The sequence below is a fragment of the Dendrobates tinctorius genome, unplaced genomic scaffold (genome assembly GCF_039654945.1).
Source record: "Dendrobates tinctorius isolate UK_male_01 unplaced genomic scaffold, ASM3965494v1 ptg000158l, whole genome shotgun sequence".
Taxonomy (NCBI): domain Eukaryota; kingdom Metazoa; phylum Chordata; class Amphibia; order Anura; family Dendrobatidae; genus Dendrobates; species Dendrobates tinctorius.
Window position 1 is genome coordinate 2,427,398 of NW_027361825.1, and position 26,678 is coordinate 2,454,075.

The 26,678-nt window shown below is 44.5% G+C and overlaps 1 protein-coding gene across 2 annotated transcripts in view; it reads right to left on the reverse strand.

Annotated features, from left to right (window-relative positions):
• Positions 1-26,678, reverse strand: part of TNXB (tenascin XB) — a 76,835-nt gene that overhangs the window by 17,097 nt on the left and 33,060 nt on the right. Inside the window, exons 7-12 of one of the 2 annotated variants that reach the window (XM_073548750.1) lie at positions 23,688-26,186; positions 15,002-15,082; positions 13,243-13,533; positions 7,616-7,900; positions 5,210-5,482; positions 1,840-2,112 (exon numbers count right to left, since the gene is read on the reverse strand). In XM_073548750.1, the coding sequence (XP_073404851.1) occupies positions 1,840-2,112; positions 5,210-5,482; positions 7,616-7,900; positions 13,243-13,533; positions 15,002-15,082; positions 23,688-26,186 (3,702 nt within the window). The remainder of the gene's footprint in view (positions 1-1,839; positions 2,113-5,209; positions 5,483-7,615; positions 7,901-13,242; positions 13,534-15,001; positions 15,083-23,687; positions 26,187-26,678) is intronic. The other variant, XM_073548751.1, reaches the window with a different exon arrangement.

The following is a 26,678-nucleotide window of genomic DNA, read 5'->3' on the forward strand; positions in this document are numbered from 1 at the left end:
GTTTTTTAGCAAAGTCCAGTCTAGCCTTTTTATTCTTGATGCTTATGAGTGGCTTGCACCGTGCAGTGAACCCTCTGTATTTACTTTCATGCAGTCTTCTCTTTAGGCTACGTTCACACGTAGCGGAACTCTCGCGGAAGTTACCGCGAGAATTCTGGAATTCCATTCCGCGGGAAAATAGCATTTTAAATTCTCATGATTTTCCCGCGGAAAAACTAGCAATTTTCAAGCGTAATTAGCTTGCAGAATGCTAGCGTTTTCCAAGCGATCTGGAGCATCGCTTGGAGAACTGATTGACAGGTTGGTCACACTCATCAAACATAGTGTTTGACAAGTGTGACCAACTTTTTACTACTGATGCTGCCTATACAGCATCAGTAGTAAAAGATAAAATGTAAAAAATAATTAAAAAAATAAAAAATATTGTTATTCTCACCTTCTGGCGTCCCGCGCAGCCTTCCCGCCTCTCTCCACGCTCCCGGTCTCAGTAATCCTTAGCGCGAATGACCGCGAGACGTCATGCTCCCGCGACGTCATCGCGAATGACCGCGAGATGTTGTGCTCCCACGAGATCGCGACGTCATCGCCGTCATTCTCGCAAAGGATTACTGGGACCGGGAGCGTGGAGAGAGGCGGGAAGGCTACCCAGGACGCCGGAAGGTGAGAATAACAATATTTTTTATTTTAATTCTATTTTTTACAGGGATATGATACCCAAAGCCCGTAGGACAGTCTCCTCTCCTCCAGACCGTGGATACCATCCGCAAATGTTCTGCTTACTTTTCGCATGGTGGGCACAGCCACATGCGGAAAGTAAGCAGAACAATGCATTCCTATGTGGGCGGATTCCGCCGCGGAAAAAAACGCAGCATTAGCACAGCATTGCGGAATCCCATAGGATTGCATGGGATGCTTATTTTTTGCGTTTTCGCAGCAAAATCGAGCATTTAAAACCGTGACGTGTGAACTCTGCCTTATGGTAGATTTGGATATTGATACACCTACCTCCTGGAGAGTGTTGTTCACTTGGTTTGCTGTTGTGAAGGGGTTTCTCTTCATCATGGAGACTATTCTGCGATCATCCACCACTGTTGTCTTCCGTGGGCGCCCAGGTCTTTTTGCATTGATGAGTTCACCAGTGCTTTCTTTCTTTCTCAGGATGTACCAAACTGTAGATTTTGCCACTCCTAATGTTGTAGCAATTTCTCGTATGGGTTTTTTCTGTTTTTGCAGCTTAAGGATGGCTTGTTTCACCTGCATGGAGAGCTCCTTTGTTTCCTTCACAGCAAAACCTTCCAAATGCAAGCACCACACCTCAAATCAACTCCAGGCCTTTTATCTGCTTAATTGAGAATGACATAACGAAGGGATTGCCCACACCTGTCCATGAAATAGCCTTGCAGTCAATTGTCCAATTACTTTTGGTCCCTTTAAAAACAGGGTAGCACATGTTAAGGAGCTGAAACTCCTAAACCCTTCATCCAATTTGAATGTGGATACCCTCAAATGAAAGCTGAAAGTCTGAACTTCAACTGCATCTGAATTGTTTTGTTTAAATTTCATTGTGGTAATGTCTAGAACCAAAATTAGAAAAATGTTGTCTCTGTCCAAATATATATGGACCTAACTGTATGTACATGTTATAAGCACAGATAGTACTTTCTCCCAGATTAATTAGTGTATGTACATGGTATAGGAAGAGACGATATTAGTTGCCTGTCTTTCCATGTATTTACATGTTAAAGGCACACATAGTACTGCCTCCTTGTTTCTTGTTGTCATTCACTCACACAGTATTTATGAAATAGTCACAGTGAGCTGAAATGGTGGCTGCATCACCTGTGGTGGTCTCGACTATGGATGCTTTGCTCCTCTTTCCTCCTGAAAGTCCATAAAGGATAAACTTATATCTCTTCCCAGGCTTTAAATTTTCAACCTCTATGGAACGTTGGTGCTTATCCAAAGTAACCTCCTTGGATTTCCCCTCGGCATCCCGGTACATGAGAAGAAACGTGTCAAATTCACCACCAGTGACTTCCCAAGAGAGGCGGACAGTTTCACTGTAGACATCAGATGCAGAGAAGGACTCCAGACGTGGAAGCGTAGTCTTCTCTAAAAAGAAAAAAAACAAAGAGGGGATTTTTATTCATTTTAATGGTCGACATGTAATGCTACTTTTCTCCTTTAGAGGCCACTGTAGGAGAAGTGCATGGCTGAGTACAGCTTCCCCACCGCATATCTTCTGGAGTTTGATGGTGCAGCTGAGCTATCCTCATTATTCCACAGCTGGGCTATCCTCGTTATACCACAGCTGGGATATCCTCATTATTCCACAGCTGGGCTCTCCTCGTTATTCCACAGCTGGGCTATCCTCGTTATTCCACAGCTGGGCTATCCTCATTATTCCACAACTGGGCTATCCTCATTATTCCACAACTGGGCTATCCTCATTATTCCACAGCTGGGCTATCCTCTTTATTCCACAGCTGGGCTATCCTCATTATTTCACAACTGGGCTATCATCATTATTCCACAGCTGGGCTATCCTCGTTATACCACAGCTGGGCTATCCTTGTTATTCCACAGCTGGGCTATCCTCGTTATTCCACAGCTGAGCTATCCTCGTTATTCCACAGCTCAGCTATCCTCGCTATAACACAGCTGGGCTAGCCTCATTATTCCACAACTGGGCTATCCTCATTATTCCACAGCTGGGCTATCCTCGTTATTCCACAGCTGGGCTATCCTCATTATTTCACAACTGGGCTATCATCATTATTCCACAGCTGGGCTATCCTCGTTATACCACAGCTGGGCTATCCTTGTTATTCCACAGCTGGGCTATCCTCGTTATTCCACAGCTGGTCTATCCTCGTTATTCCACAGCTGAGCTATCCTCGTTATACCATAGCTGGGCTAGCCTTGTTATACCACAGCTGGGCTATCTTTGTTATTCAACAGCTGGTCTATCCTCGTTATTCCACAGCTGAGCTATCCTCGTTATACCACAGCTGGGCTAGCCTTGTTATACCACAGCTGGGCTAGCCTCATTATACCACAGCTGGGCTAGCCTCGTTATACCACAGCTGGGCTATCCTCGCTATTCCACAGCTGGGCTATCCTCGTTATACCACAGCTGGGCTATCCTCGTTATTCCACAGCTGCGCTATCCTCGTTATTCCATTGCTGGGCTATCCTCATTGTACCACAGCTGAGCTATTCTCGTTAGATTACAACTGGGCTATCCTCGTTATAACCATAACTGAGCTATCCTCTTTATAACACAGCTGAGTTATCCTTGTTATACCACAGTTTGCTCCTGGGCTGGTGGGAGGATACACTTGTTTTCCAGGACGAGAATGTCACATGGTGCCCCTGGATTCAGTTCTGGAGGCGGTACATTGATGACATCCTCATACTGTGGTCATGTGACAAAAATACATTTGAGGCATTAATTTATCCCCTTGATAAAGCAATGAAATAACAAGCAAAACATACGTTGGGGTTCTTCAGGATCCAGCCCGGTGCCACCTACCCCCTGTATCTACCGGTAAGCGCTATTCACAGAAAAAAGAATCTCTTGAGACTATTATGCCATATTTACCTCTATCACCTACCTCATTGAACAAACGCTTTCTGCTTATTTTCGGCGGGTGTCTGGCACCAGTGGTCCCATAGTATTCTCCTTGTGCACTTTATTTTTCTTTGTGTATATTTTTGTATTTATGTTCTATTATTCATATTTAAAATTAATATCTCTTTTTAAACTGGAACCCTTTTTTTTTCTCCTTATTCTATTGCTATATATAGTTGTATCTTGACTGGCCTGACTAGCCTTGGCATATTGATCTTTAAGAGATCATGCAATATCATATTAAGTGTGGTTCCTCAACTGGGACCATATGTATGTATTTACAGTATTTAGTGAAACAAAACCTTGGTGGTGTAGTTTTGCATTTTTGTATGGACTCTAGTTCCTTTTGGCTCAATTTGGCTTGAACTAGAGGATAGGATATAATGATATTATTATTACATGGTCTGCTCTAACATCTGATGTGGTATACTCTCTTTTGGGGTGACCTATTAAGGACTATAATGCTCCCAATTTAATACATGTAAAAAATATCTTGTGTCATTGAGACATAGGTTGCGCTAACATTTAATATGGAGTGTATTTTCTTGGGAGGTGGTCTAGGCAGGGAGTATTTGTGGTTACCCCTAGATGTGATTGGATGTATTGAAGATATGGTATATATTAATACATGGTTATTTGACTAAAATACTATACCCAATCACTAGAGATACATCTGTTATCTATATACTACATCTACAGTAGGATAAAGCACTTAAACACTTTATGGGTGACGATGATGGCTTGGTGAGGGACTTCCTAATTGGGTCAGGCAGGGTCAGCCGATGTTGAGCGTGGGCATCACAACGCTTCCCCCTAGGGTGCCAACCTCCACTACCAGGTAGGGAGACAGAGTATTGAGGATCTGTTCTCCGACGTTATTTTCTATTTGTGATACTATGACCTGGTTTTTGAATCTATCAGGCACCCGTGTCTGACCTACTCACCATTTTATGTTTATGTTTCAATAACTTTTTATCATAGTATTAACAAAAGTTATATTTTAGGTTTGTTTTTTTGTGAAAGGTTTTCTTATACCACAGCTAGGCTAGCCTTGTTATACCACAGCTGGGCTATCCTCGTTAAACCACAGCTGGGTTATCCTCGTTATACCATAGCGGGGCTAGCCTCGTTATACCACAGCTAGGTTATCCTCATTATACCATAGCTGGGCTATCCTTGTTATATCACAGCAAAGCTATTCTCGTTATACCACTGCTAGTCTATCCTCTTTATACCATAACTTAGCTATCCTCGTTATGCATACAGCTGAGATATCCTTGTTATACCTCAGGTGGGCTATCCTCATACCACAGCTGGGCTAGCCTCATTGTACCACAGCTGGCTAGCCTCATTATACCACAGCTGGGCTATCCTTGTTATACCACAGCAAGGCTATTCTCGTTATACCACTGCTAAACTATCCTTGTTATACCACAGCTAGGCTATCCTCGTTATACCACTGCTAAACTGCTATCCTTGTTATACCACAGCAAGGCTATCCTCGTTATACCACTGCTAAACTATCCTTGTTATACCACAGCTAAGCTAGCCTCATTATACCAGTTCTTGTCTTACCTGTGATGGTTTCTGCTGTCACTGGTTTACTTTTCTTTCCATCCGTTATACCATATAAGAAAAATTTATATTTTTTTCCAGGCTTTAGCTCCTTCACATCAAAAGATCTCAAGTCACTTTCCAGATCAATTTCTCTTGGTTGTCCTTCTCCATCCCGATAGGCCAGAACAAAAGAGTCAAATTCTCCATTAGAAACTTCCCATGTGAGATGGGCCGAGTCACTGAGGACATTGGAAAGGGAAAGGGACTCCAGGCGAGGGGGCTTGGTTTTTTCTATGGAAAATAAAGAAATTACATAAAAAATTGCTATACGGAGTCATCTAGTATAACACATTATAGAGGACAGATGTTAAATAACACTCAAGACTACAGGTGGCCAAACACTAGATAGAAGTAGGCTGATGGCTGAGCAATCGTTGAACAAATGATCTTGGTGTTATCATTATTATTGCCATTGCAGAATTGAGTCCACAATGGGTTTACAGTCATCCAAACTGGTTATACATGTTTAGTGAAATCAGGGCATTTGGGGGATTTTCTGGAATGACCGGCCACTATTTGTTCACCCAAAAGGTAATTGATTTCGCAGAAATCATCTGTTTTAATCCACGTTAGACTAATTGTATGGCCTTCTTTAGTCAAATATGTGTGAGCACTTTAAAGACTTAGTCCTAAAAATTTAATGCAGGACTCATGGTTTTCAACCGACGGCACTCTTGCCAATGCCAAGAATGAGACTACCAATTTTTTAAGGGACATTTTGAGATAGCTGCACAATGTACCTTGCTCTGAATGGAGTGGCCAACGTTCTATTCTGAAGGCGCACTTCAGAGTCCCGTTTTTTGATCGGTGAGTTCCCACTGTAGAGCAAAGTTATTATCTTGTGGAACCTATCCCACCTATCTGTGGAATAACTCATACAGTAGTAATTGAAGGAAAGTGGGCACAGCAAAGGTAAAAAGTGACAAGATACCAGCGGATGTACGGTAAAGAGTAGCAGCAATGGAGCAATAATGAGGAACACTCATGAAGGGTATGTACCGGGATGCTGGTAATGGCCTGAACGAGCGAGAGCCAAAGAGTGTTACCACCTGCAGGCAGCTTCGTCAGGGGTTCTCTGCCTAATGTAAGCCAGGTTTATATAAAAGCTGTATACCAAATCAAGAAGGCGGTGGGCAGGTGTACCGAGATGCTCGGGCATTTCCATACCACTCACCGAGCATACATGATGCATTGAACAGGAAGTGACATGTGTGTTTCACCAAAGCGTTCCACCAGTACACCGTGGACCGGAAGTCGAATATGCGTTCCATAAGGCGCAGGAGATGCATCTCATGGAGATCACCAGTAAATGGTAAAATCTAAAAGTGAGTCAAGTCAATATATACAACTATGGCATCATAATAAATAAGTCAAAAGTCAGTACATTAGCTATAATACGGAAAATGAAAACCATATACAAAAAGAAAAAAAAAACTGTTGTATCTCAAGCTTTCCAGAAAGTTGCTGTCAAACCACATGATGTTCTACTCAAATCATTTATTCGATTGCAAGATAATAAAACTAGGTTTATAAACACCTACAATAACCAATGGAGTCTTACAGGCAGGGTCTTTAATAAGCATTGGAGTATTCTTAAAATGCTTGATTAATCGCACATGTGCGGTGAGTGGTACGGAAGTGCCTGAACATCTCGGTACATCTGCCCGCTGCCTCCTTAATTTGTCCTACGGCTTTTATGTAAACCTGGCTTACATTAGACAGAGTACCGCTGACAAAGCCGCGAGCAGGCAGTAACACACGTTAGGTCTCGCTCGTTCAGGCCATTACCATCATCTCGGTATGTATCCTTCATGAGTATTCCTCATTATTGATCCATGGCTGCTACTCTTATTGGATTATTAGCTCCAACCCCTTCCAGTTCTTCTATGTTTTTTAATTGTTTTTAATCCGCATGTCTCTTGTCTGTGTTGTCATAATTTTTTGCTTTGATTTAGTGATATGGTTGTGTACACTACTCTTTCCTTACAAACTTTCTTCTCCCTCCTTATGAATAACCCATAAGGCGTGCTGTGCAAATTACATCTGTCCTGCAGTGCTTACCTGCCAGGTGCCATTTACAATACTGCGGTGACCTCTACACCCCTACTGCTACTTCACTGTATGTAAAATATTCTACCAAAACATTGATCAGATACCACTGTCTGATCAATAACCTAGATATCTTGTTTGCAGGTTACAAGGGTCAGTGGTGCTGAGAGTAACACCTATTCTTAAATACCACAGTATCTGTATTCTAGAATTTCTCTTGATGCACTAATGAAGAGACATTTCAACCCCTAAGTTGTCACCATCCCAATGTTGAGATAGTAAAACCTCACCCCACCATCCCCACATCTCTAGTACCTGTGAAGACAAACGATGTCTCCGGTTTGCTGTAAGTGTCCCCCAATATTCCCCGAAGTTCCACTGTGTAATTGACTTCAGCAACTAATCCGGTGATGTGAAAAGTTGTCTCGTCCCCTCTTAAAGTCTCCTCTTGGTATGGACCTCCAGAAGGTCCATACTGGAGCATATAGCCATCAAAATCTCCATCCAAGGGTTCCCACGTCACATGGAAGGAATCTGGCCGAATCTCAGACACCGAAAGGGGGGAAAGACGAGGTGGCGTTCCTTTATCTGGAGAAGAATCTGGACAAGAATTAAAAAAAATAAACAAGGTAAACAAAAAACCATGGGAAAGTTTTTGTCATTGCCAATTGGAAAAAAAATAAGAAAATGTAGTAAATACATGGGTGTGTATATCGAAGAAATGAGGGTCTACGGATTCCTTGTGTGGCACTCTGATAAAGAATAATGTGTGCTTTTGGAAGTAATGAAATACTCCAGTGGAGCCAGTTTCTTTTTTATTGGAGTGGGAATGAAGAAGAAGAAGGGGATCGATGGATTCCTGGAAGTTGAAGTGGCACCTTTTGTACATTTATGGTGGGTCCTTTCGATATTCCATATATGACTAAACTAATATGGTAATACCCTCTGCTTTATTGTGATCCTTGGGATTGGGCTTGTGCCCAGAGAAGGTCGATGACACATATAATGTTGTGCCACCCGACACTGGAAGGCTCGTTGGCACAGAATGATGTTACACATGAGTAACGGGTGATACGTTACACTGGTGACATAGTCCTGTAAATCCATTTATCATTAATTCCCAGCCAGAGCTCACTCACTCGTGCATGCTTTGGCAAAAATAACTGTGTCTGTTACTGCCAAAAAGTTTTATCTGTATATGAATAAGTCAATGAAAGCAAAACAATGTGTCAGAGAAGAATAGAAGTCAGCATAGACCAAAATTCATCGAGATCTGTGATGTGAGTGTTGGTTTTACAGGAAAGATCTACCTCGCTTTTCTACCGTTGTTCACTATGTGCACATTGTCTGCTGTCATAGGACATGCAAGCATTAATTATTATCTTATTGGTGTTCAGAGAGAAAACTACAGTCGGCAAGGGCGTCTGGAAACCCCACTTCTTTGCCATGTCCTAGTAAAGACCACTTGTACAGCAGAATGAATCGTCCATATTACTTTTGAGTACATTGTGGCATTAACAGGATCAGATCCCCATTAGCTCCACTAAGTACATTTTAACATGGTGATGAATTAGAAGACCAACAAAAGTAATAACATTTTCATGCTGGCATTAGGTACAGCTACCTGGCATTGAATTATCAACAGACATTCAAGTTTCTTAATAAGGGATATGAGGAATATAAATACTGTTTTAAATTACATACATCTATATATATATATATATATATATATATATATATAATTGCCTTAAATTGTCTGTCATCCACTTCCGTCTGGATGTCCCCGAATCCCACAATCCACTGCGCCACACCAGAAGTATGCCAACCGCCATTTTGGTACACCTAAGTGATGCCGCTCGGATCCAGGACGCAGCTGCGATCCCAAGCGCCGCTGGCATCCCACTTACCGCTGGGATCCAGGCTGCTGCTGTGATCCTGAACGCCGCTGTGATACCGACCGCCACCCAGGCCACCACTGCGATCCCAACCGCCGCTGGGATCCAGGCTGCCGCTGGGATCCCGGCCGCTGCTTGGATCCCAGCTGCCACTCAGATCCCAGCTGCCGCTTGGATCCAGGCCGCCGTTCGCGATCACAAGGCTGTGAAAGGGGTGTAACGAGGGGGTATAACGAGAGGGGTGTAATGAAGGGGGTATAATGAGAGGGTGTAATGAGGGGGTGTAATGAGAGGGTGTAATGAGGGGGGAGTAATGAGGGGGATGCCGCCGCCGGACCCCCGCCAGGACCCACTGCCTGACTACACACGCCATATCCCGCCGCTGCCTGCCCACCCACCTCCATGCAGTCACAGCCGGCAGGAAAGACCACGGCTTGAGGCCTGTGCTGGAGATTGGGTGCAGCCACCCTCTGGTGGCGCTGCACACCATCTCCAGCACAGGCCGCAAAACACCGTCTTTCCTGCCGGTTGTGACTGCATGGAAGTGGGTAGGCCGCCACCCCAGCGCCACAAAGCTGCCCCCATCGTGATGTTACTGCCCTCCCGATGCGATAGCATCGGGCACACATCTAGTACAGATATAAATGGAAATTTACACCTCTTCAGAGCTGACATTATGGTGCAGGGTGAGGTGAATCACGTGTTGGCCAATTTTAGCTAAATTGATCTGATGTAGATGGAGCACCCGGCCAGGGCTATCGGGGTACTCGGCACTGGGCCCATTGATCTCAATGGGAGTTGTCACAGAAGCTGTGACCCGGTCCGTGGCCCTGGGGCTCCATGGCAAAAGGGGGGTGAAAGAACAATGAAATAGAATTGATGAATAGTTTGTGACGCCACCTGTGATGTTCGGCAAGTGAGGTATTAAGCCGACGCTGCGTGCAGATCCTCTGGGGATGGTGGTGTGTTGCAGCTAAGATGGTGAAGCTTCCCACAGGTGAAGCTGTAGCCCCAAGGCAGTGTAGATGTAGGGGAAGAGGAGAGGCACAAGCAGTGTAGTGGCTGGCACCCAGATGTAGCAGTGCTGGGTGCGTTGGCGCAAGAATCAATGGAGGACACCAGGGCTTGTAGTTCCAAAGCTTTACTCACAGTCTGTAGTACACACTGGTGCCTGCCTCCGTGCTGTGTCCTCCGGGTCAGAGGCTCAATCAACCTCCAGGCCAGATGGAATGCTCCCTTCCAACGCTCCGCCAACATGTACCTTTCTGACCGTCTCCTCTTATAGCGCCTTTAAGTGTGAAGTACTCCCAATACTGAGTTACACTGGAGTGCCTCCTGACAGATGTTCCCAAGAACTCTACTTGTACGGCAGACAGCTGTAGCCTGCTTCGGGGACTTCTTACTCCTGAGTCCCGGCTCACTATCCAAATTGCTGTTGTGCCCCCAAGTCTTAGATGGGAGTAGTGCATTTACAGCCCACTACTCCACCGGTGTCTGCTGCAGGACCATTAGCATCCATATAACCTCGGGGACCGGGCCCCGGCCTTGCGCTTAGAACTTCTAGGCAGGGTTCTCTCCTAACCCACTTCCTCTGTTCCCTTCTACTCCTTCGTTCCGTACTAATCTCTCCTTCTCCTGGAAGATCAGGTTTCAGTTCAATGTCTTTCTCCTTCTTTCCTTTCCCGTGCCAGCAGACCCAGGTCACTGAGGTCTGCTGCAGCACCTCCTTCCTCCATCCCTCTCCCAGGGATCATCTTTCCTCACTCCTCTCTGAGTGACGTCCTCTCACTGACTGACCTGTAATCCTAAACCCTCCCGCTCTTTTATGTATTCTAACTCCACCCGCCTCCCAGCACGTTTCGTGTTCCAAGCAGGGAGCCACCAAAGGTGCTCTGCTACATTCCAAGCAGGGAGCCGCAATATGGCTTTGCTGAACTACTGTGTTGTGTGGGATGCGAGTGTTGGAGCATGGTCAGGAGCCTCCAACTCACCGGGATGGTGGGGTACCACACCTCAGGAGGAGATGCAGTACCTCTGTGGCGACTGAGCCTCAGGGGCGCCACATAGATAAGTACAAGATGTGCAATCTTTGTGTTTGCCTATTCAGGAAAGGTCAAACTTTGTAAGGGTTTGTTTCTCCGGAGAAGACGGATGGATCTCTGGATTTGTTTGCTGCAAGTTAGGAGATTAGTCATTGCAAAGCTATGTACTTACTCCTAACATGAGCAACAACAACAATGCTGTGGGTTTGGGATTCCCCATGTGTTATTTATCAGCGCCTTTAATCAACACTCTCCTGTCTACTATCTTAGAGACAAGATTGATGGAGACCAGAAGAATATTGTTCCGTCATGTAAATGTGCAACCAGAAGCAATAACACTTAGAGTTGCTACACAATAGAAAGGTATAGAAACAAGTATACAACAATATACAACCTGTATTATCCAACCATCAAAATCAGAAAAACTCTAGAAGATCATTAACATGGTCAATAGGACATCACCACAACATTGGTTACCATTAGTAGACTCTGAGTCCGTGATGAATTAATGTTTCTGAGCAACCACACAGATGATCAACCTCCATTTACACAACACGTCTATGTGCTATTGTAATTACACTGCAATTAGCCGAAGACGTTGATACTGGTGACACTGGCCAACTCTCCATCGACAGATGATGTGGGAGAAAAAAAATGTTGGGAGTGCCGGATTTCAATATGCCTTTTTTTCCTCAAGGAAGATAAAGAGCTCCAAAAAGTGACTTCCTCAACTGTCCCTAGTAAGAATATGTGGACACTTGGCCTAGTTGTACAAAGATGTATATCGGGATGTTGAAAGGAATAGATGTCAGGAAAACAAGTATTCGTCCGACAGTTATTAAAGAACGTGGGTACCTCGAAATGCCATTTGGTTATTATTATATAATATAAACCCTATAGGCAAATAAGCTCCAAAGTCCTCTCCACCTGGCGTTGTTTTCTCATAGACCGTTGGCACCTATTACAGATCCTCTGGTATTCTGGTGGGTCAGTCTGGTCCTTCTAGTCAGCTACTAATCACATATCAATATATGACATCTAGGGCACCTCTACCATCCCTATATCTTGTTGACTGATTACTACGCCAACAAACACCATCATCATCATACAGACCCAGTGATCGTTATTGGAAAATCCATGTCATTTAGTAGAAAAATGCAAGATAACTATTGGAAAACCAAAATCTACAAGCAGCAAACCATCATTAGTATATTGTTGGGTCTTCGGGGGTTATTATGAGATAATTTCTATATATAACACCACAAAAACACAACTAACTCATCATTTTATGATAGCAATGCTGGATTACAGAAAGTTTATGAACAGGAAATGAAGAAAAGTGGACCAATATCATGTCTAAGACCACTTTAGAAAATCAAATCAACATTACAACCAGTGAATCGCCATTAACGCAGCTCAATCTCCATGTGGACATATGTGAGACATGGTTGGCAAAACATACTCCCATCATCTTTGCACCATTGTACTCACCAAATAGAGATACAAAAGATGGGAATATATGAAGAACTCAGTGGCTTATAATGGAATCAGTTATGACTCCTACCGTAGTTGGCCTTGTGGGTTTCATGGCTTTAGTATCTCCAGTGTGTATCATAGTTAGATATACATTATGGAAATAATTACAGATGCAAAATATGGCAATTTTAAGCAGTGATGTGATGGGAAGAAGTTTACATGGGAATATATTTTTTGGAATTGAACTGCAGATGTTGATCCAGGATCCAAGATTTTAAAAATAGATTGTGTTTTTGGCTTCTTATCATAAAATGTGCTGCAAAATACATGAATGTGCATCAGTCAGCTGGAATAAGTTGATATTCTATCGATCTCTGGGGGCGTTTGATAATTATTCATCTGGACAACTGCTCTAGACAATGGGATAACACACTGTACTCGAGGTAAAGCTTATCCTGTAACAACCATGGCGCACATCCCACTTCTTGTCAAAATATGTAGAGTGTAGATCTTGTAGGATCCTTCATACCTGTCGTCACCTCCTCCTTTAAGGGGCGCGATAGCTTCCCACCCCGCATGCCGTGCAGCGATATTGCGTATCTAGTGTTCTGACTTAGGTCCTGTAAGGTCACCTCTCTTTGCTCTCCGGGAACACTTATTTCTTTTGGTCCCAAACTATCGGTTACATCCTCATAACGGATTAGGAAGGACTCAAAGATGTCATGCCTGGCTTTCCATATTAACGTGACACTGTTACTCGTGACATCTTGAACTTGCAGGCCACCCATTGGAGCAACTGGTCCAGGAGGTCTTTTCACAGCTAAAGAAATAGAAGAAATGGCTACATAAAGACTGATTTACAATGTATTCTGGATCATGTATTCTCAACACTCCTAAAACATGGCATCTGGACAAGTTAACAAATATCGATGTGGAAATTGAAGCTTAAGAAGAAAATCATGGTAGAGATTGAGCATAACAATTACTGTATTAATTGGGCAAGAAGAAGTGAAGTAGACATGGTTAGAAAACTAATACTGTAGATCCATCTTGTGATTATATACTACAGATTCAGATTTGAAAGAAGGAAAGACCAGGAAACAGAGAGTCCATACTTGATTGTGAACCTGAGACTTTATTTTTTAGGTACCTAGGGAAGATCAGATCATTGACTTCTCTTCTATTGAAAAATTGAGGACATGAGTTTGGAAGGTGGAAGGCAAGGCTAAGGTTGGCCAAACACATTAGACTCTTGTTGGCCATCTATTTCTCCTGACTACTAACCCACAAACACTTGAACACTGAACTTGACTCAACCAAGTAGTTGCATCTTATCTTCCCAATATCTTCTGTCAGTGAAGAGTCAGGAGGGTCTCATGTACATTAGATGGTTGACTTTACGAGCCTTTGGTCAACAGTGTGTGCAAGTGTGCATGTGTGTATGTCCAGCTAGAGACCAAGATAAATGCCACAGGATAGGCCACCATTTCTCAAACTTAAAGGTAGTTCAAAATGGTAACATTCCCACCAGTTGTAGGTACAGACAACTAGGGAAGGAGTTATCAAACCCTGCAAAGGCCTAACATCATCATGAACTCATTTTGAGCTTACCTTAGTGGTATATTGGCTCAGAAAAGAGATATTTAATATATTAAGATAATTTTACAACTTTGGCATGGACTCTGACCATTCGTAAGCATGAGATGTCACCATATTCTGGCTGGTGGAACTTCAGTAGATAGATAAAGCTTGAGAGGCTCTGGTGTAGGCTGTAGCTCAAGTGTAAGATCAGGATGGAAGCCGAGACATTGAAGACATTAGAAAGGATGGCATACTAACGTAGAAGGTGAGGACTCAGGTTCTTAAAGGGAATCTGTCAGCAGGATTTTGCAGCATGAAGACCGTGACTCCAGCAATGTCACTTACTGGGCTGTGTGTTGTACTTTCAATAAAATCAGTGTTTTATCAGCAGGAGATTATCACTACAAGACTAGGTGTCTCGTGTCATGTAGTCCTCCTACTCTGTGTAACCCTGCCCCCACCACTGATTGGCAGATTTCTGTGTACACTGTGCATAGGCAGAAAGCTGCCAAACAGGGTGGGAATATTCAGAGCTGAGCAATTGGAGCACTGTTAGATCTGAGCAACTGAGAAAACAGTGATTTTATTAAAACTGCACTAAGTAACCCAGTAAGTTACACATCCCTGGATTCAGGGTCTCTGCCCCTACATCAATTTTTCATTGCTCATGGGTTAGAGTTAGATCACACAATTAGAAAACTAATTACCTTTGGTGGTGGTGACTTCAGGCGTAAATGGAGGTCGAGTGGTCACTTCAACATGTGGCTGAGCGGTCGTGGTTAATGGAGCTGTCAGTAATTGCAAAACCAATGTTATCTCCATATTTTTCTACATGAAAAATGTCCTATACTCATGACTATCGATGACCAGTGCATGCTATCCCTTCTTCACACCCCACATCGTACAGATACAATGGCGTCCAATAATTTCATGCCGTAACGAGAAATACTCCATGCAGAACATGTGCACGACGACATGCTGTAAAGCAGTGCTCATATATTGTTATGTATGTATATACACGTATATTTCCGAGGGTACACACATAACAATATATACTAGTATTCTATATCATATATACATACACCAGCGTCAGGTCTATGTATATTATACATATACTGCCATCATATACATATATACTATAGAATATACATATGCAAAGATAATGACAGAAGGGCTCGGAAAGCAAAGATACATGGATCTGTCATTAATATATATATCATACGTACACAAATACCGCACGTTTGGATGAATTCTCTGATCCCAGCATTTTGATACAGGAAAGATATAAATCTTTGTACCGTGTTAGCCAGTAGATAGAAGAATATTTAGAATTGAGAGTCCTCAATGGTTGATACCTTTTAATGGCTAACTGAACAGATGGTAACAAGTTGCAAGCTTACAAGCTTGCAAGCTGCGTAGTCTGGAAAGCTTTGAACTTGTTACCATCTTTTCAGTTAGCCCTTAAAAGGTATCAACCATTGAGGACTCTCAATTCTAAATATTCTTCTGATCCCAGCACTAATATATGTATGCTTGAGATAAGACGTAGGCCGAAATCACCAAGCATACAGATATACGCCCGGCTGTGCTCCCATACACACTCATACGTCACTCTTTAACTATATGATATATATATATATACATTTGTGCGTTCACATTGCCTGAAGGGTAAAGGTGTTATCAGCAGATCAGACGCGGTGTCATTGGCCATACGGTGAGCACACAGCGAGCGGCAGAGGGAGAGAGAGGCCTGTGAGGTAAAACTGTGGTGTTATTCATCGGTGAGTGGCTGACAGGGCAACAGACTGAGGGAAAACGAGAAAGAAATGAGGACAATAAATGAGAAAACATTCACCTACACGTTACGTTGCCTAGTCCCAGTCTGACGATACTAATGTATTCAGTTAAAGGGGCTGTCCACTTTAGTTAGAGCGGAAACACTGAAAATAAGCTGATCACAGATCGATCGCCGAAGCACCAAGTTTTCAATTTGCCTGCAGCACCACTACAGGTGAAATGAGAAATTACATGGTGTCCATTAAAACGAATGGGCTATCCATGTAATATAGGGACATGTTGGGTCCTCCAGAGTGAGAACTGGTCTGTATGGTTGTTCTCTGCACTGACTAATTGGTGGAGGTTCTGCATAGGAGCTGATCTCTATAAACCCTTAAAAAGATTTTTACAAATATTATTTTGTAACCAGAAAACTGGCTTAGGATTATTTGCATGGACTTAAAGTGACAAATTCTTATTTTTTTTGCAAACATTTGTTACACCCCCATTTGTGTTACTCCATAAGTGACTGAGTGAAAGCTCCTCTCAAGAGAAAGGATATATCAATTCTGTGCTCCGTGTAGATATATATGCAATTAAAAGGGTAATTCCAAAAAATTGAATTATGCGCGATGCATAGTATAAAGGATGACTTCCTGAGTGCTGGGTCCCCAGTGATTCTAAGAATTGGGTATCTGGAACCCGAAGAATGGAACTCTGAAGATCTGACTTTGGCCTCTACTTCTTGACTATCCATGGGGACTGCCGAAATTAGTCGAAAAGAGTACTATGAAGCCCCATAGACAATCAATGGGGTGGAGACTGAGCATTCACACCTCCACTACATTCAGGACTGGGCTACAGAGCCCCGTCCTTGAGTTTGCAGAGCGTCGATCCCTGGTGGGTCCCAACGGTTAGACTCTTGGCAATTAGTTATCCCTTATTCTATGAATAGATTTTTTGGGAATAACCCCTTTAAGGGCCAATTAATTTCTTCTAGTAAATGACATTAATACAGGCGCATAACTTGAAGCTTGTGGGGCCCTATGCAAAATCTCCAACAGGTCCCAGAACTATAACTGTTCTTTATCTTTAGTGGTCTTCACATATGGATCCTTAGGCTTCTAGGCAACTGCTCCCACTATAATTAATTGATTAATTTTCATTTTAGTACCATGAGAAATCTGATTGGTATTACAACGGCTTAAGTAAACACCCCTTGTGAATGAATATACAGTGGGGAAAAAAAGTATTTAGTCAGTCAGCAATAGTGCAAGTTCCACCACTTAAAAAGATGAGAGGCGTCTGTAATTTACATCATAGGTAGACCTCAACTATGGGAGACAAACTGAGAAAAAAAAATCCAGAAAATCACATTGTCTGTTTTTTTTTTCATTTTATTTGCATATTATGGTGGAAAATAAGTATTTGGTCAGAAACAAAATTTCATCTCAATACTTTGTGATATATCCTTTGTTGGCAATGACAGAGGTCAAACGTTTTCTGTAAGTCTTCACAAGGTTGCCACACACTGTTGTTGGTATGTTGGCCCATTCCTCCATGCAGATCTCCTCTAGAGCAGTGATGTTTTTGGCTTTTCGCTTGGCAACACGGACTTTCCACTCCCTCCAAAGGTTTTCTATAGGGTTGAGATCTAGAGACTGGCTAGGCCACTCCAGGACCTTGAAATGCTTCTTACGAAGCCACTCCTTCGTTTCCCTGGCGGTGTGCTTTGGATCATTGTCATGTTGAAAGACCCAGCCACGTTTCATCTTCAATGCCCTTGCTGATGGAAGGAGGTTTGCACTCAAAATCTCACGATACATGGCCCCATTCATTCTTTCATGTACCCGGATCAGTCGTCCTGGCCCCTTTGCAGAGAAACAGCCCCAAAGCATGATGTTTCCACCACCATGCTTTACAGTAGGTATGGTGTTTGATGGATGCAACTCAGTATTCTTTTTCCTCCAAACACGACAAGTTGTGTTTCTACCAAACAGTTCCAGTTTGGTTTCATCAGACCATAGGACATTCTCCCAAAACTCCTCTGGATCATCCAAATGCTCTCTAGCAAACTTCAGACGGGCCCGGACATGTACAGGCTTAAGCAGTGGGACACATCTGGCACTGCAGGATCTGAGTCCATGGTGGCGTAGTGTGTTACTTATGGTAGGCCTTGTTACATTGGTCCCAGCTCTCTGCAGTTCATTCACTAGGTCTCCCCGCGTGGTTCTGGGATTTTTGCTCACCGTTCTTGTGATCATTCTGACCCCACGGGGTGGGATTTTGCGTGGAGCACCAGATCGAGGGAGATTATCAGTGGTCTTCTATGTCTTCCATTTTCTAATTATTGCTCCCACAGTTGATTTCTTCACTCCAAGCTGGTTGGCTATTGCAGATTCAGTCTTCCCAGCCTGGTGCAGGGCTACAATTTTGTTTCTGGTGTCCTTTGACAGCGCTTTGGTCTTCACCATAGTGGAGTTTGGAGTCAGACTGTTTGAGGGTGTGCACAGGTGTCTTTTTATACTGATAACAAGTTTAAACAGGTGCCATTACTACAGGTAATGAGTGGAGGAAAGAGGAGACTCTTAAAGAAGAAGTTACAGGTCTGTGAGAGCCAGAAATCTTGATTGCTTGTTTCTGACCAAATACTTATTTTCCACCATAATATGCAAATAAAATGAAAAAAAAACAGACAATGTGATTTTCTGGATTTTTTTTTCTCAGTTAGTCTCCCATAGTTGAGGTCTACCTATGATGTAAATTACAGACGCCTCTCATCTTTTTAAGTGGTGGAACTTGCACTATTGCTGACTGACTAAATACTTTTTTTCCCCACTGTATATACAAGTAGTTGTTTGGATGGTCGATCCAAATACATACAGTAGAGATTCAGGTTACTTATTTAGTAGGGAACATGAGGATCTGTGATCAGCATTGTGGATCAGTAATCAGTCTTTGTAGCAATGGGTTTAAGCCAACAGATGATTACATGTTCCTCCACTTTTTAGCTGGCTTTCTATAAAAATTACCCTAATGTTTCAAGGAATGGAAAAATTAGGTGAGAACTCTATGGAGGACATGGAAACATCAATTCTAAGACTTGATTGGGGTTCCTGTGTCAGACCCCGATCAATTAGCAAGGTCCTACTTATCAAAGTGTGGGGAAGGTGACTTGACGGACAGACTTGACTGGAGGAAGAAGGGACGGTTTGTGCACTATTGAAGGATATTGGCATTGACAGAAGGGTAACAGCTGGGGAATATAAAAAAGGGAGTGCAATACCTAGATTTGACCACAAGATGGCAGGGGGGAGTGTAGTTTAGGACTTGACAGCAGCTTATGGCTATAGAAACCGCTTAGTCATGGGGGGCGGGGAGATAGGAACCCAGGAGGAAAATTCCCGAGGGAGGGGTTAAATAGGACAGGACGGGGTTCCAGGAGAGTCTAGTCCCGGGAGGAGCTCTGGAGCAGAAGACTGACAACTGTGGAGAGTTCGACCAGGGGACTGACAGGGAGAGACAGTCAGGGGGGTGGCCCTGACATCAAGAACCGCAGGACAGACAAGGACTCGGGGGTACCGATTGGATGACGACCTCGGGCAGGTGAAGCACTGGCGGTAGATAGGTCTAGGACAGCCCCACCGAAAGATCCGCGAGGAACGTCACTACGACTGAAGAAAAGGTGAAGGTACCCAGGCCTGAGTACGGAGAGCTGTACAGGAACTGCGGTGTATGGCTACGGTCGTCAGGAGGATGGCCAATAAAACCCGGACCTGTTGCAACTGGAATCTGCCTCCGTCTTGTCTGTGTCGGCTGTGCGCGGTAAGCAGTGGACCACCCCCCAATCCGGGCCATTACTACATTTGGCGTAGTCGGCAGGATTGCTGCCGCCAATACTCGACCTTCAGCGGCAGGCCTGCAGCAGAAGTACCTGAAAGGACTTGAATTGCTCACCTGTGGATTACAAATTGGAGACTTTGTTCCAGATCATTGGCTGTTGTCAGAAGATCCAGGGCGGTACAAAAGCCAGACAACATGGCTGTGGTACTCCAACACCAGGAAGAGGCACAGGCGTTTGCAGCTGTATTGGACATTCTGGGGCCGTCTCAAATCCGCCCCCCGGGGGAGCGGTGTACATCTGGAGACCGCCGCCCCCTCATGCTGGACCCTGGAAGATGGGTGGAGAAGCCGACCACCGCCCCACCCAAGAGCGGGAGTGGCCCCGGTGGGAAGACCGGCTGCGGCTGTTTGGCGCCATTCGACTGCTGTACATCGGACGGGATGCGACGCTGTAGTTGCCGCGGTCTCGGACGTTTGGAATGGCGGTGGCGACAAGAGGTCGAGTCTCGGCGGGAGACCTGCCCCTGGGAGCCACTGGCAGCACTTCAGACATCGGGCGGAGAAGAGGAATGACTGCGGGCCCTGCTGGAGCAGCCGCCGAAGACATCTCCTGGGAGCCTCCCCGCGGGACCAGCAAGCCAGGAGGCTGGCCCTGCCGGATGGCGGGGTGATGATCGGAGGCTGCGGGAGGAGCTGTGGGGTGGCCTGCCGGAGGCCGCAGCGCCGGGGAAGGTGAGAGATCGCCCGGCCCAGCTGGCAGCTCCGCGACCAGCCACTGCCGCGCGGCCTTCACACGCGGCCTCCTGCTTTCCTGTGAGCCCGGCTACGGAGGGCTTTGCGGCCTCCGCCGGGTTGAACGACGCCTCTGCCCGCATCCCTGAGCCACTCCGCACAAAGGCGCCACGTCCGGTGTCGCCGGTGCGGAACCCACCTGTGGCCGTCCCTGCCACGTTCCACCTGGAGGCGGCGGCCTATCCACCGAAGCCTGCCGCTACTCCGGCCCCGTTTGCGACTCCGGTTGCGGCCTGCCCCGCGGCCGCGCCTACTTCACTCCCGGAGTCTGCTGCGGCCTGCTTATTGGGCTCTGCGGCCTATCCACCGGGACCCACGGCTGCCCCTGCCCACCGCCCGACCCAGCGGCTGCTGGGCCACCGGAATCTGTGGCCGCCTCTGCCCCGCTCTCGACCCTGGCCGCATCCCGCCCACCGGACTCCGCAGCCTACACCGGACCCTCCGTTTGGGTTACGGAGGTCATACAGAAGAAGAAGGCCAGAGAGCGGGAGGTCTGGAGCCTGCTCCACGAAAAAGGAGAGGCTGGCATGGCGGCTTCTCGATCCACTGGGTGGCTCGTGTATACCAACCTGGAGAAGGGATACGGGTTCATTCGAGACCTCGCAACCGGCCAAAAGGTATATCTTAACGTGACTTCCATCCGTCACGGCCAGGCTTTGCGGGAGGGGGACTTAGTATCATATTATGAGTACTGTCCCCGCGGCTATTATGCGGTAGCCGTGATCGTCAAACCCGAAGGCCACGAGCCCCCGTAAAAAGGACCCCCAAAGACACTCCCAGCATCCCGGAAGCTCCACGGCTGTGGAGCCCCCTACTATCGGCATAACACCGCCTATCAGGAGATGGCCCGGACTACCGGAATATCGATGCACCGTTGTGCAGGCCTAGAGAACAGTTATGTGTTCCAGTGAAGGAAAATGTTTTTATGCTTTTGTTGTTTATTGTTTAACCTGACCTAGTGGGGATGCAGGGGAGAAATTGCTAATGTAAAAGGAAGGGGGAGTACTTACACTTTGTTTTGAAATGTGTTGGGAAAAAAAAGAAAAACAAAAAAAAACGACAAGAAAAAGGGGTTACCCTTGTTGGGTAGCTCATACTGTTATTAAAGTAGAGGTAACTATATATATGGTAGACCAAAAGTTGAACTAATATGTAGTATGTATAAAAATGTGTGACAGGTCCCGGGTACGAGGTAGAAGTGACAAAGACGCCGACCATGACTCTTTTAAAATTGAAGGAATAATGAGACGGAAGAGAGTGAACCAGACAGTAGTCCATCAGTCAGGTCCCCGACACCAGAGACACCCCAAAAGGATAGGCGGGTGCTAGCGATGGCCTGGTAGGCGAAAGGCCTCGGTCATGGCGTTCCGGACAGTAGAGGGTAACAGCAGGGGATAGTAGTGGGAGGTACACGCCGTAGAGTAGTCCAGGTGGACCTCGCCAACCTGAAAGAAGCTGTCACGTGGCGTGCGCGCCGACGGGTAGCAGTAGGCTGCTCGGAGCATGGTGCTCCCGATTTGGTTCGGCCCCCAGCGTGTGGCGGGTTTGGCCCAACAACCGGTCCGACAACAGACGTTGGACAGGCTTCAGGACAACGTAGGTAGGGAGTACAATTGTCGGGGGCGACAATAGACAAAGGAAGGGGGAGTGTGGGGAAGGTGACTTGATGGACAGACTTGACTGGAGGAAGAAGGGACGGTTTGTGCACTATAGATGGATATTGGCATTGACAGAAGGGTAACAGCTGGGGAAGATAGAAAAGGGAGTGCAATACCTAGATTTGACCACAAGATGGCAGGGGGAGTGTAGTTTAGGACTTGACAGCAGTTTATGGCTATAGAAACCGCTTAGTCATGGGGGGCGGGGAGATAGGAACCCAGGAGGGAAATTCCCGAGGGAGGGGATAAATAGGACAGGACGGGGTTCCAGGAGAGTCTAGTCCCGGGAGGAGCTCTGGAGCAGAAGACTGACAACGGTGGAGAGTTCGACCAGGGGACTGACAGGGAGAGACAGCAGGGGGATAGCCATGACATCAAGAACCGCACAACAGACGAGGCCCCGGGGGTACCGATTGGACGACGACCACGGGCAGGTGAAGCACTGGCGGTAGATAGGTCTAGGACAGCCCCAGCGAAAGATCCACGAGGAACGTCACTACGACTGAAGGAAAGGTGAAGGTACCTGGGCCTGAGTACGGAGAGCTGTAAAGGAACTGCGGTGTATGGCTACGGTCATCAGAAGGACGGCCAATAAAACCCGGACCTGTTGCAACTGAAATCTGCCTCCGTCTCGCTTCTGTGTCGGCTGTGCGCGGTAAGTAGTGGGCCACCCCCCCCAATCCGGGCCATTACCACAAAAGATCACTCCACTTGATAGCCTTCTTAAGGGACAGTCCTCCTGCACCCCTACTACATATATGGAAAAGTAACTGTTCCCATTGATTGCCCAAAATGTGTAAGAAATAATGGAATAGCTTATAAGTCATCCTTCATATGGCTGTAAAAAAGCTAATGTGATATTACCAGTTATCAAATGTAAGCTGGAAGTTTATATACAGTAGATTAAGCAAATCTAAAAAATAATTTAAAAAATGCATTTATACATTTTACAAACTATATAGAAGTAGAATGGGGCTCATCAGTTTCTGAGTGGACACCAAGGAGGAGCCACCACACTATCCAAATTGTAAAAAAAAAAAAATTATAAAAAGTTATAGCAACAAACACAAAACAAAGATGGGATCAGGAAATATGAAAAAGCACAAAAAGCCAGTTATATGGGAAGACCAATGAAGTAAGGGGCAAGGTGGACAAGAGAATCAGGATAGTATTCAATATCCCAAGACAACCAAGATGCCATTACCATGTGGCATTACCCCGTTAAGATACAGCTGGTATGGGCAAGTAAAAAGATAAGCCAGAAGGCAGCCAGTAGAGCTACGACATAACCCAAGTGTTTCCTATAAGCTAGCTTGCCCAGTACCTGTGTCAGCCACCAGTGAATAGGACTTGGATGAGCCGCCCCTCAGCATCCCATGTAGATCAAGTCTGTAGCTAGTTCCTGGGACTAAATCTTTGATTTCCACCTGCCTGACACCTCTTTCCACTTCCATTCGATGAGGAGTTGCACCAGACTCTGGTGGCCATGGAATGTAAACGATGACTGCCTTGTCCCATATGAACCCAAGACCCTCTAATGATATTACAAGGCTAGTTGGGCTTCTCTGTTGTATGCTGGGTCTTCCTTGAGCCCCATGGCTTGGAACGTTTAGAACAATTGGACTTTGTATGGGGCCAGTTTTACCTTGGCCTTCTCCAGACTCTACAATTTGATTAATCACAAAGGTCTCACCAGTGACATGTGTTGTTTCTTGTGTAGGGATCGGACTATTTGGCATAATCCCATCTACCAGCACTTTATGAACAGTTTGTTCCTTCTCTACTCTATATATTTCGGTTGGTTTATGGTCAGATATTTTCCTAGATTTATTTAGATGTGTGGTAGATGCCTTGTAGCCATGATCAGTTTCTTCTTGTAGTTGTCTGTCATGAGAATGTGGATGTTCCTTTGGAATATGATCCGTTACAAATCCTGTATTAATTTGATCGACAACCAGAGGTTCATTGGTTCCTTGTGCTTGTTCGTCACCTCCATGAACTATGAGATGATCATCAACATTTACTGCACTATTTCCTATTTTGGAGCCAGAAATTGTCTTCTCTTTGGGTTCTTTATTGATGCTGTCCAAGATAGTTTTCCTCTGAATTTCATGTTTGTGAACATTTGAATTTGAGGAAAGTTTCCCAGTTTCTACTTCAATGTGTGAACTTTCTATCAATGTTTGTTTTTCCTTTCCATCTTCTGTTTTCTGCTTTGGTATTGTGCCCTTTTTTGATGGCATCACTTTCTTTTTCGGCATGGTAATTTTATCTGTTGGTTTAGAAGTTTTTGATGAGTCTACCTCAACTACAGCTTTTATGTTGTCCTTTGAAATGGGGGTTCTCCCCATGCTATTTAGATTTTCATCTGTCTCTGAGACAGTCCCATATTTACCCACTGTTAGTATTATTGGAACATTTATGTCCCCAACAGCTTCAACCCTTCCAAGTGTCTCTACATTGGGACTCATGGTCATGGTTCGAGTGGAATCTGGTGTTCTCCACAAACTATCTTCTTCTCGTGAATCACTTCTTGTTTTGTCTCCATATTGCATTTTATTATCACTTCTGGTGTTCCCAACATTGCCTCGTAATCGAGATGCCCCTTCAGGTTCTGAGTTTCCATTGGCTCCTGGTGTCTTTTGAGGAAGACGATCATACACCATATCTGTAAAACTATGAGGTTTCCATTTTACCAAATATAGAAAAATTGCCTTGGCAACAGATTCAACTGTCTGGCTGCCTCGGAGTGGGTATGAAGTAGCCCGGAGGTAACTTTCTAATCGCTGAATAAATGTCCCGTTATAGATGGATAACTTTTCAGGCAGGTTCTCAATTACAGCTTTTATTTGTGGGCCAAACATTTTAGTCTGATTCTTAGGTTTTGTTGAGTGTGGTAGTTGTCCATGTCCGTCCACTTCAACTGTCTCATTATACATTCCATTAATCTCGTCTCTACCTACATTTTTTTTTCTGGAAACTGTGACAATTTTATTTGCCTTAACTAATGTGATGACATGCTTTTTCGATTTCGTTGGGTCTGTGAGATCATCTATGTCTTCTTCTCCTTTAAATCCAATTCCTAGAGACTCCAAATGACTCTCCGTTGACATTTCTGGGGCACCTCCACTTTTGAGAGAATCTAAAGGATCTGTGGTTGGTTTTTCAAATGATTTGGTTTGCAAGGACTCCAACTCCAAAAGTTTTTTAGCAACAGTTGACATATCTGACAACCGTCCACTGCCTGTAATACGCCATTTACTATTGATGCCAGTTGTTGAATGTATATCTGCTGCTATTTCTGATTCTCCCTTATGCACATTAATGGGAATTTTGGTCTCAGATGGTTCAAAATTTGTGATGTTTCTTGTGATTATCCACTTCTCAACTTTGGAACTTGGTAAGTTGCCTCTACTGTCCAATGGTTGTAAATGTCTTAAATCTTCACCTATCCTCTCTTTTGTGACCACATCTTCATCTTGTATATTCACTGGCATTTTTGAGGGATGCTCTACATCATCATGTTCATGGTAGTTATCTACTTGGCTTCCTTTGCTCCGCTGTGTTTCATGTATAGTCGTGATTATAGTTTTGATGTTCTTTCGGGTGTGTAGGACACTAGTTTCTTTTTGGTTATCCATAATCAATTCTTTACTTTCCTCTTCTTCTCTGTAATGCTCTTTTTTGGGCAAGTTAGGGTGATGTTGATTTCCCTGTTTTGAAGGCACTAAATTCACAGAAGTATCAAGTGTGTGAGAAATCTTGACTGGTCCGTGCACTACGTTTTTCTCCTCCACTGTCAGACGTTTCCGTTCATCTCCAGCTAGTAAAGCACCAAATTAAGAAGACGAGAGTTATCCTTTTTGTAGTTAAAACTGAAGGATGAAAATAAATAAGTGAAATTAAAAAAATAAGACAATTCTGCAAATTCAAACTCATGTTAGCACACGGGTCAAGAGGAACAGATACGTATTCCTAGAAAAAAATATACATATATTACACTATTATTTTTGAGGAAACTGAAATGTATTATTCCTGACGAATCTTGTGGAGTAAAATACATTTTTATGAGTTTAAATGACTAATCATCAATACCCAAACATTGTGAAAGAATTTATACAGAGACATAAAAAAATTAATACTCAAGCCATAGAGTTTGGTTACAAAGAAAGTATTGTGCTCACCAAATCCTCATAAAATAATGACGGCATCAAGATGGGAATCAAACCTAAGCTGTTGAATCTGACATATTAGGTCCTTTCGTGGTCATGGTCTCCAATTCTAATAGATTCTGGTGAGAATCAAACCCAGGCAG